The 12,167-nt window shown below is 41.0% G+C and overlaps 1 protein-coding gene across 1 annotated transcript; it reads right to left on the bottom strand.

Annotated features, from left to right (window-relative positions):
* Positions 1-990: 990 nt before the first annotated feature.
* LOC131444844 (uncharacterized) lies at positions 991-3,483 on the bottom strand. Its single transcript, XM_058615527.1, has 6 exons — positions 3,305-3,483; positions 2,634-2,770; positions 2,439-2,549; positions 1,601-1,631; positions 1,197-1,476; positions 991-1,108 (listed from the first exon to the last, which is right to left on the bottom strand). Exons 1-6 carry the CDS (start codon positions 3,351-3,353, stop codon positions 991-993), a joined length of 726 nt encoding a protein of 241 aa, XP_058471510.1. The 5' UTR covers positions 3,354-3,483.
* Between the last annotated feature and the right edge of the window lie 8,684 nt (positions 3,484-12,167).

Here is a 12,167-nt window from a genome sequence, read left to right on the forward strand (position 1 = left end):
CAAGTGACACCATCAGCCTCTTCTCGATTGGCCCAAAAAAATCATCAGACAATCAAAACCACACCCACAGGAACAATAAAAACAAGAGACTTATCTTTTTTTTTGGCCCAATTTTTATTGATTAGAAGTAAGAAAAGACAGTGAAACATGATTTTCTTAACAGAAAAAAAGGAATAATCAAGTTAAATAGCTTAAGACAGGGACATAAAAGGCTCACAACAGTTTGATCCAGAACAACCATACATCCTTTAACCCTAACCCTTTCCTATTATTATATAATATTATTCTTTTATAATATATCTTATCTCCAATGAAGGACAATCTCTAAGGCTCTTCCAAGAGTTGTGGAAGCTTTTATGGCTGCAGAAGGCAGATCAACTCCATATAGTGTTTATACTGTATGGATTATTCCTCTATCAAGGAGGTAATGCTTTACCACATATATATATATATATATGTGTATAGGGGTATATTATAACTATATTATGTGCATTGTCCCACACTATAAACATGTTTTTTATATAAATATTAAATACATCATTAAATATATAATACTAAATAGTTAATATAGTATAATAACTCTATAAATAGTTCTGGGAGCGTTACAGTATTATTGCTGCTAAGCTTTGGTCCTCAGAGTGCACGCTCTGGCCCAGCAAAGAGTCCATGAGCTTCCACAGCGTCAGGAACTTTCTACAGTATGTATACAGTACAGTATATGACTTTTACACTTTTAAAACTATCGTTTGTGCTTTGTTTGCGTCTCACAGCCAGCTCCTGACCGAAGATGCGTCGTCAAATGAGATTAAAAAAATAACTTTAAAATCTTTTTCTTTTGTGGTTAAAAAGTGGAAATGTGAGTCATAAATGTTCAGTCATAAATATGTCTGAAGGCAACTGTGATCACAGTTAAGTCAATAAAAAGTAAGAAAAGAAGGAAAATCTCTATCAAGGCAGTAAATGTGCAGCACCTCTGGCTGTCAGCACCAATTATGTGGAGGTGAAGGTCTCAGCTGATTGTGGCAGTCCATTGCTAACATAGACAACAGTCATGGTGTCCTCCCTCTCGTTCTTAGTCTCTTTCACACCACGTAGTTTGATCCAACCGCTTAAAGGAAAGCAATATTAAAAACACGTTAAATGAGGAAAATACATGTGATTCCAAATCACATGTATTTTAAAAAATAAGGTTTTACCTTTTGATGCGATTTCTGAATTTATGGATCAGCCCCAGCACCAGCCCCAGCCCCAGCCCCAGCCCCAGAACCAGCCCCCAGCTGTGGTCAGCTACAAAAACAATTGAGATGAAAGAAACAGTCTTGTGACACAGTAGCATGGAGGACACAAACACTGCTTCCCTTTCTAAACTGGTTGCTTCCAACAAAGATCTCATCTCAGAGACTGTGACTTGTAGCACATCCTCACCTTCGCCCCTCTTGTCACCTTCGATCTTCTCTTTAATTGCACTGCAGTTGGCTGTGAACAGAAGAGATTCCCACATCAGAACAGTGATTGAATGGAAATACTGTGAATCTACTTTAAAGTAAATGAGAAAGTCGTCCTCATACAGAAACAGGCCTGACATGTAAGTGATACTCACGCTCACAGACACCCGTGTCGTGCGTCCAATCCTGTGGAGAAGAAACACAGAGGCCATACAGTGAGGCTCGTGCTAGGCGGTTCTGGTTCATAACAAAAAACAATATTCATTTTGTCTTTGTGAAACGAATTTCAGGAAAAACAGAGTTTTGATCCAAGAGGAAGTAGGTACGGGGAGAAAAGAAGCGACCCAAGAATAGAACCTTGAAGTACTCCACAAGTAAGAGGTGCTGGAGAGGACTCAGCGGCTCCAACACGGACCTAAGCAACTCTCCACTGTCTTTGGTCCACTGACAGAACCAAAACAACACAGTGACCAGAGTCTGTGGCTAAAAGAACGTCAGTTAAAATAAAAGCTCATCAGTGCCGGCACCGTACTGTGACGGGCTCTGTGAACTGGTCAAAAACAGCAGAGCATGTGACAGGGATGAGGGCCCTAAAGCTCACAACCTCATTCATAATAAAAAGCTCATGTTCTCATACACTCCAGCTGATTACACTATCTTTATTTTATTCCTTTTAGATTAAAGCTTGGTGGTAAAAGTGATAATATAGTGGGGTAATAAGAAGATAATATCACTGTCGATGATGTGAATGATGGCGACTACACAGATACTACTACAGGTGTTTCCAGAGAACAAGTGCTCACATGGAACATAGTATGAACAGTGTCACATCGTACGTCTGTACAGAACACATGTGATGTTACATGGTAACTACAGCAGAACTGAGACAAACATAAGCATCACATTGTTACTGCTTTAAACAGTTGGTCTCACATAATACAAAGAAGTGAAGTATTAGGAGTTGGTCATTTTATTAAAGTAAAGGTGCAGTACCTCACAATCTACTTCATACACCATCTTGGACACACATCTGTCTGTGACCACAGTGGTGACATTGCTCCTCACAACTCCAGGTCCGTGCCCTGCGTTATTTGCCACAACTGTCTACAGTCAACAAACAAAAGGACAAATTAATGTAGATCACGACAAACACCACACAACTAAAGTGTGATCAGTGTGATGACTGACCCATACTGTGTCCTTTAATGTCGACCACGTAGCGATGCACCCTGACTGATTGAGGTGTACGCTGTATCTGTAGCCTTCAGGGATCTTATTGAAAGTGCAATTGAGTTTCTTTGCAAGAGATGGACGTAGAACACAATCTGGAGATACAAGAAGACATGATTAGAGGCACACAAAACACAAACACACGTGTGCACACGCACTCCTACACGCACACACTCAGATACCCGCAAACACACACGTGCGCGCGCACGCACACACTCACTAAGAGGGAACCCCCCCCCTCCTGTGCTACAGTGTAAAGAGCTGCTGTAAACCACGACGCTCAAGTAGTAGCTGGAGCCGGTTCCGGGTCGGGGGAATTACCGGGTTCGCTACTGCCCTTGTCCTCGAGTTTAGTGTGTCGGTGGCAGGATATGTCAAGACATGTCACCTGTGCCTTGTCTGGGTGACAGTGGCCCAGGAAAAGGGAAAAGACGGCGCGACTGATGTGGTCATTTTTACTGAGACATTTCAAATCCCGCGCGAGTGGAACTTTAATGTTTTGATGACACCGCTCCACCTGCTACTGTGAACACAAGCACTAAAACACACACACACACACACGGCGCGTGCCTTCACACTCGACAGGCGTCGGTGTTAATAAATAACGTATAAACATTAACATTACTCACATAAGACACATAAGAGTGTAAGCAGCACCAACGTCCTTCCTTTAATCATCGTGACTTCACCTCTGTAAGCATCGGATGTTTAACTGCTCATCAGCCGCTGTTCGAACCGCTGGAGTCGCTGGCTGGAGCCTGTTTAAGACAGACGGAATCTTAGCCTCACCTCAGATTCACGGGCTGATGCAAGGCGTCAGTAGCCAATGAAAATGTCGCCCCATCATCTGACGATGAAACAAAAAAAAGCCGGTGGGCTGCTACAGGAAACATTTAAATACAGTACAGCAGCTTTTATTTGAAGTTGTGTTTGCTGTAATATTTGCACATTTTCAGCACGGACTCACCTTCGACAACCAAGTGTCAGACTCATCTTCATCATCATCGTCATCAGGAGAAATGAGCCTCACATGCGCTCACGTGCACAGGCAGTATTAAAACGTGCACTTTTTGTGTGTTTGTGTGTTTTGTGAGTTTGTGAGTGTTTTCTGCATGAACATGACTCTCTTGTGGAGACTAACAAGTCGCCTTACACTCATTCAACGTGCTTAAATATGAGTTATATTTCAGGAAATATGTATAATAAATAATACAATATCTTTTTGGTAATGCGTGTTTATTATCTGTGTGTGTTGAGGATAATGACATTGTTGGTGTGATCTTGCTATGTATGTTTGATTCATGTTGTTTGTCTTTTTTCTCTGAAATGAAATATGCTCTATACACAAACTTGCCTTGCACTGTGTTTCATTTAAATCTTATAGGCTGCATCTTGTCCATTGACCCGCTGCTGTTGTTGCATAATCATTTCCCGTAACTCACTCAAACATCTGAAAGGTCTGAACCTTGAAGAAGGGGCCAAATCACGAGTTACTGTATAAACACGACAGGCTCAACAAACCTCAGCAGCTGCCATTGTCATGGAGACTACCGGACAGTTTCCTCTCAGATAATGACTCACAGCTCTTACCAAAAACCTGGCAGCCCGTCTCTCTACTTGTCTAAATGTCTGTCCCGCCTATGAAAGTGTCTTTCCTCAGCTCACATGACCCAAACAATAATGTAGTTTCTTACCGTTACTGTGGCGTCACGAGCAGAAGTGTTATCTGAACACATGCATGAGTCATCCTCATGATTGTGTAACACCTGCATATCCACCACAGTGACGGTTATGTCACTTTATAAACTTAAAGAAGTTATTTCATTAACAACCTATGACTTTCTCATATTGTGTGAGTAAACAGTGACCTCCATGTGAATCTTTAAACAAACTTCACTTTCTCACAAGTGACACCATCAGCCTCTTCTCGATTGGCCCAAAAAAATCAGCAGACAATCAAAACCACACACACAGGAACAATAAAAACAAGAGACTTATCTTTTTTTTTGGCCCAATTTTTATTGATTAGAAGTAAGAAAAGACAGTGAAACATGATTTTGTTAACAGAAAAAAAGGAATAATCAAGTTAAATAGCTTAAGACAGGGACATAAAATAAGTGGACATAAAAGGCTCACAACAGTTTGATCCAGAACAACCATACATCCTTTAACCCTAACCCTTTCCTATTATTATATAATATTATTCTTTTATAATATATCTTATCTCCAATGAAGGACAATCTCTAAGGCTCTTCCAAGAGTTGTGGAAGCTTTTATGGCTGCAGAAGGCAGATCAACTCCATACAGTGTTTATACTGTATGGATTATTCCTCTATCAAGGAGGTAATGCTTTACCACATATATATATATATATATATATATATATATATGTGTGTATAGGGGTATATTATAACTATATTATGTGCATTGTCCCACACTATAAACATGTTTTTTATATAAATATTAAATACATCATTAAATATATAATACTAAATAGTTAATATAGTATAATAACTCTATAAATAGTTCTGGGAGCGTTACAGTATTATTGCTGCTAAGCTTTGGTCCTCAGAGTGCACGCTCTGGCCCAGCAAAGAGTCCATGAGCTTCCACAGCGTCAGGAACTTTCTACAGTATGTATACAGTACAGTATATTACTTTTACACTTTTAAAACTATCGTTTGTGCTTTGTTTGCGTCTCACAGCCAGCTCCTGACCGAAGATGCGTCGTCAAATGAGATTAAAAAAATAACTTTAAAATCTTTTTCTTTTGTGGTTAAAAAGTGGAAATGTGAGTCATAAATGTCCAGTCATAAATATGTCTGAAGGCAACTGTGGTCACAGTTAAGTCAATCTGATTTATATACACGATTGACCTGAATGATCACTAATTCATAGATAGTTTGTATAAAAAAGTAGAAAGTTTAGCCCCATTGCCACAATTATATACGGGAAAAAAAGCAAAAAGTCGATCCATATTAGTAAAGTCCTAATATAGATGTTTGCATTGTTTGATTGAAGCGTAAAAACGTATCTCTGCTGTCAGACAATTTCAGGAAGTCGCAGAGTAAGGAAAGGAAAATCAAGGCAGCAAATGAGCAGCACCTCTGGCTGTCAGCACCAATTATGTGGAGGTGAAGGTCTCAGCTCATTGCGGCAGTCCATTGCTAACCTAGACAACAGTCGAGGTGTCCTCCATCTCGTTCTTAGTCTCTTTCACACCACGTAGTTAGATCCACTGCTTAAAGGAAAGCATTATTAAAAACACGTTAAATGAGGAAAATACATGTGATTTCAAATCATGCTTTGAGAGAAAAATAAGGTTTTACCTTTTGATGCGTTTTCTGAATTTATAGATCAGCCCCAGCACCAGCACCAGCACCAGCCCCAGCCCCAGAATCACAACGACAGGAACAACAAACTTGATGGTGGTGTGGTCAGCTACAAAAACAATTGAGATGAAAGAAACAGTCTTGTGACACAGTAGCATGGAGGACACAAACACTGCTTCCCTTTCTAAACTGGTCGCTTCCAACAAAGATCTCATCTCAGAGACTGTGACTTGTAGCACATCCTTACCTTCGCCCCTCTTGTCACCTTCGATCTTCTCTTTAATTGCACTGCAGTTGGCTGTGGACAGAAGAGATTCCCACATCAGAACAGTGATTGAATGGAAATACTGTGAATCTACTTTAAAGTAAATGAGAAAGTCGTCCTCATACAGAAACAGGCCTGACATGTAAGTGATACTCACGCTCACAGACAGCCGTGTCGTGCGTCCAATCCTGTGGAGAAGAAACACAGAGGCCATACAGTGAGGCTCGTGCTAGGCGGTTCTGGTTCATAACAAAAAACAATATTCATTTTGTCTTTGTGATACGAATTTCAGGAAAAACAGAGTTTTGATCCAAGAGGAAGTAGGTACGGGGAGAAAAGAAGCGACCCAAGAATAGAACCTTGAAGTACTCCACAAGTAAGAGGTGCTGGAGAGGACTCAGCGGCTCCAACACGGACCTAAGCAACTCTACACTGTCTTTGGTCCACTGACAGAACCAAAACAACACAGTGACCAGAGTCTGTGGCTAAAAGAACGTCAGTTAAAATAAAAGCTCATCAGTGCCGGCACCGTACTGTGACGGGCTCTGTGAACTGGTCAAAAACAGCAGAGCATGTGACAGAGATGAGGGCCCTAAAGGGCGGCATGGTGGCGCAGTGGTTAGTAGTGGTGGTTAGCACTGTTGCCTCACAGCAAGAAGGTGCTGGGTTCAATTCCTGGTCTGGGACCTTTCTGTGTGGAGTTTGCATGTTCTCCCCATGTCTGCGTGGGTTTCCCCTGGGCTCTCCAGTTTCCTCCCACCATCAAAACATGTTAGAATGTTAGTTACATTCGGTCAGGTTGGTCCCTTGTGGCGGCGCGCTCAGTCGCAGCGGCTCTCTGATCAACCCTCCATCTGACCTCCACATCTCGTTGTACAATACCAGTATGATGACAATAAAGTTGCTTTCCTTCCTAAAGCTCACAACCTTATTCATAATAAAAAGCTCATGTTCTCATACACTCCAGCTGATTACACTATCTTTATTTTATTCCTTTTAGATTAAAGCTTGGCGGTAAAAGTGATAATATAGTGGGGTAATAAGAAGATAATATCACCGTCACGTATCACTGTGAATGATGGCGACTACACAGATACTACTACAGGTGTTTCCAGAGAACAAGTGCTCACATGGAACATAGTATGAACAGTGTCACATCGTACGTCTGTACAGAACACATGTGATGTTACATGGTAACTACAGCAGAACTGAGACAAACATAAGCATCACATTGTTACTGCTTTAAACAGTTGGTCTTACATAATACAAAGAAGTGAAGTATTAGGAGTTGGTCATTTTATTAAAAGTAAAGGTGCAGTACCTCACAATCTACTTCATACACCATCTTGGACACACATCTGTCTGTGACCACAGTGGTGACATTGCTCCACACCCCTTCAGAGACCGGCGTTGCGTAATTTGCCAAAACTGTCTAGAGTCAACAAACAAAAGGACAAATTAATGTAGATCACGACAAACACCACACAACTAAAGTGTGAACATCGTGATGACTGACCTTGTTATCTAACCAAGTAAAGTTTTTGCAACTTGATGAAGGTGTTAGGTTGTACATGTAGCCTTCAGGGATCATATTGAAAGTGCAATTGAGTTTCTTTGCAAGAGATGGACCTAGAACACAATCTGGAGATACAAGAAGACATGATTAGAGGCACAAACTAGTTACACAATGTGTTCATGCAGTTACGCAGACATGTTCAAATAATAAAGAAGAACTAAACTAAACTCTAAAAGATAAGCCTGTTTTGATGTCATGGTAAAATGTTGTGATGTTGCATTTTTCTTAATTGTATAGTAAGTGTTTGCATATGTATTTTTTATTATATTGTACATGTATTGTGTGTGTTTTTTCTTTTCTTTTCTTCTTTTTAAATTCTCATCATGGCCAGGGGACTACAGATGAAAACTAGCCTTCTAGCTAATTCTGGCTTTTTTAACCACGTATAATCATGTGTTCTATGAAATTGCACTGTCCCCTTTTAAATAAACTAATACTAATACTAATAATACTAATAAGAAGAATAATAATAATAATAATAATAATAAGAAGACTCATATAATCCTTAATAATCCCATAGTTTTAAATATTAGACTTCAGTATCCCTGTACACTTGAACTGAAACACAAAACCTATGTTACTCTAACATTGTTTCTCAGTCACCGCCCAACACACAGACAACACACGCTCACACACACACACACGCTCACACAAACACACGCGTGCGCAGCGCTAAAGTGATAGAGTGAAGAAGTGCTGTCAACCACATTAACCGGACTGGATTAATTTACATGAGGAGGTGGATTAAAGTCAAATTAGCAGATTTTCGCAGTGATTTTAGTCCCGTACGAAGCTGCCGTGTCACGAACCCTGGAGTAGAAAGGTCCCTGATCTCAGTTGTGCGTAAATAAATATTCAGACGTGAGGAAGCAGCGTAGTACACACAACATGACGAAATCTAGCATCAGAGCACTACGCTGGTTTTATGGACCGACGCTCAAGTAGTAGCTGAAGGAGCCGGTTCCGGGTCGGGGGAATTACAGGGTTCGCTACTGCCCTTGCCCTCCAGTTTAGTGTGTCGGTGGCAGGATATGTCAAGACATGTCACCTGTGCCTTGTCTGGGTGACGGTGGCCCAGGAAAAGGGAAAAGACCGCGCGACTGATGTGGTCATTTTTACCCAGACATTTCTTTTCCCGCGCGAGTGGAACTTTAATGTTAAGTTGTGCTACTGTACAACTAAACTCGTCCGAGTAGAAGATAACATGTGAACACAAGCACTGACACTGACACACACACACACACACACACACACGTACGTCGCGTTCCTTCACATTCGACAGGCGTCGGTGTTAATAAATAACGTATAAACATTAACATTACTCACATAAGACACATAAGAGTGTACGCAGCACCAACATCCTTCTTTCAATCATCGTGACTGCACGCTGCCGGTGTCTCTCTGCACGCTCGCGCTCTGCTCTCGACCTTATTTGTACCCTTGAACCGCCCACTTTTAGAATTTACTGCGGAATGTAACAAATTTAACAATTGTGAAAATATTGCTTTTAGTTTTCTAAGTAATGATTTTCTGCTCTACCCAAAACCAACAACTTCAAATGGAAGAAGAAGCAGTCTATACAGTATAAGGTATACGACTCAGTGAATGTGCCTGATATGTGATACAAAAGGAAGGAGAAAGGAAACCACACACACACACGACCCGCCTTCTCCCTACTCAGTGTGACAACAATGATAAACTCACCAAAAACCAGAGATGTATCATATTAAATCAGAAGTACTTCACTACTGTACTAAAATGCTGTATCTTTACTTTACTGGAGGATTTTACTTTTTACTTTACTTTACTTCCACATTTTCGACAAGTTTGATACTGCGATACAGTTGTCATGCGCTGCATCGTTACAGTTACAAAATTGTTACGAATCATTCCAAACTTTGAGTGCACAGACTTTCTGAAGAGCAGGGGCGAAAAGAAAACTGAAGAGGGCATTAATACATGTTTATATGTTATACAAAGGGCAAAATCTCTGGGGATTACATGTAATCTGACTCCGGCCCGGTGTAACAGACCTGGGCCAGAGTATACTCCCCTCTTGTGTAAAGAGATTTTGATTGTTTTACACCGTATATTCACTCACTAATATTTATAAACAGGAACATGTATTTGGGGGGAGGGGGTTGGAGTGGCTCAGTGGTTAAGACCGCCTGTGGTTATGACCCTGTGTACAAAGACTTCATGGTCGCAAGTTCAACTCCACCCCTGGCAGGTTGTACTCAATTCCCTTGTAAATCGCTTTGGATAAAAGCATCTGCTAAATGACATGTAATGTATTTACCCTGGAATGATCTATGCGTTAGCCGAAAATAAAACATGTTCTTGAACAAAATGTCATCGACTACTTTAGTAAGTTTCATACATTTGTCCAAAACAAGTCTCTAATTACTAACAAACTTTGACATAGCATATTTTCTCAGGGTGATGTTGATGTGGTGGATTATCGCCGTGTTATCTTTCTCACTTAATTTACATGACACAGCTGAAACCCCAGTAAAAAAAAGAGATGATTGAAACCTCAACCTCCAGAACCAAAACCTCTTTACACAAGAGAGTTATAGTCTGGTTTAGAGGGTTATAGTCTGGTTATAGGGGTATATGCTGGCCACAAGCCCCCCTTGAATACTTTAGTACTTCCACTTAAGTGTGGTGCTTAAAGAACACTTCAACTAGAGCACTTGTACTTGTACTCAAGTCTTGGTCTCTCTCTCTCTCGTACTTTATCCATCTCTGCCAAAAACAAACACCAAACAATAACAATCACTCTCCTTCTTACTAATAGAAAAACAAACATTTACTAATTGATTCCTGGCTCGTACATCATCCATCCAGCAGACTATAGGTGTGAGAATGAGCCCAAACACCAACACTCCACATGTAAAGCTACTGGATACTCTCTAACTAAACAAGGAGTGCTTCATACACTGGCATTATCCATTCATGTCAAGTATTTACATCTACTTTACAAACATGATGACGTTTAGCAGAAAAAGAGACAAAGTTTATGGCAGATGTTTGTATTCTTGACTTCATGAAGCTGTAAAGAAGCCTCAGTAAACAATGACATGTGCACGAGAGGAAGAAAATAAACTCCCACAGTTTGTCAGTTTGACCAAACTACACAGTAACCTACAACTATAGGAGGTACTGTAACATGAACGCCTTTAATTTATACTGTTACCAAACTCCTTGTTAAAATCCTGAATACATGCCGATCTATATTGTTAACATGTCTTCCTCTGGCCTTAAACCACATCCACAGAATGTGGTTTTTCACTTGAGCGACAAGCGAAGGTTGAAAGTGAATCATCACCCGATGAGCGGCGAGGTGACACACCCTGTGAGACTGTTTTAAAAGTTGATGAAATATTCCCCAACAGTGGTTTCACCACATCAAGATGCTTGTCAGAGCAGCTTCTGATCAGTTTACTTTCACAGCAACAAGGTGCAGGGTGTGATAAATGGGCTTTCTTTGTTCTTTTTTCTAATGCAGACCCTTATTTTCCCTTTTCTCCAGTAGAGACACTTTTTAAGTGACGTTCTGGAATTGATCGACATTACATTAAAAATTATGAGTTGCTGGTGTCGTCCGTTATCTGTACTTTTTCCTTTAGATGCTGCACGATTTGGGGGGTCAGACTGTATGCAGGAGGATATGGCATAATAATCCAGGTTCAGCGTACAGCACGTTGTCTGTAGAAATGTTTGTCGGTGAGTCACAGACAAACAGATTCTCTCTCTTGTTGAAAAAGCGCCGTCAGATTCCATGAACCGTCACCAACTTGCATCACGATTAAATGTCTTTATGGTGGATGAGATGGACGCCAGCGTGTAAGGTTGTGTTCAAGTATCAGGGGGGACGTGGACGGATGTTTGACAGGATGGACAGACGCGGTGCAACACTCAGCAGAGGAGACATCAGCCGTGGATGAAGGTCCATCTGTCCCAGTTAGACGACCTGCAGGTTCTCCAGCAGAGCCACAAGAACCACAAGCGTTTGGCCTGAGAAAGAGAAAGAATCCACAAATATTAGTCGTCACAGCTTCATGAACAGAAGACACCGACCAGTCGTATGAAAGCAGATCACGTACCGTGAGAATAAGCCTCGTTTTACAGAGAGGACATGATCACAACTCACAGTAAGCAGAGCGGCGTCCTCTCGGGCACGCCAAGGCCACCGTAGTTCCCCGGAATGAAGTCATAAAGTCAGTCACGTGATCGCCGTCATGATCCCACGCTACAGTTCCACACTTGGTGTTTTTTTTCTTCGTGGGATTATTTTTGAACAAAAACATTTAAGC

The sequence above is a fragment of the Solea solea genome, chromosome 18 (genome assembly GCF_958295425.1).
Source record: "Solea solea chromosome 18, fSolSol10.1, whole genome shotgun sequence".
Lineage (NCBI taxonomy): Eukaryota > Metazoa > Chordata > Actinopteri > Pleuronectiformes > Soleidae > Solea > Solea solea.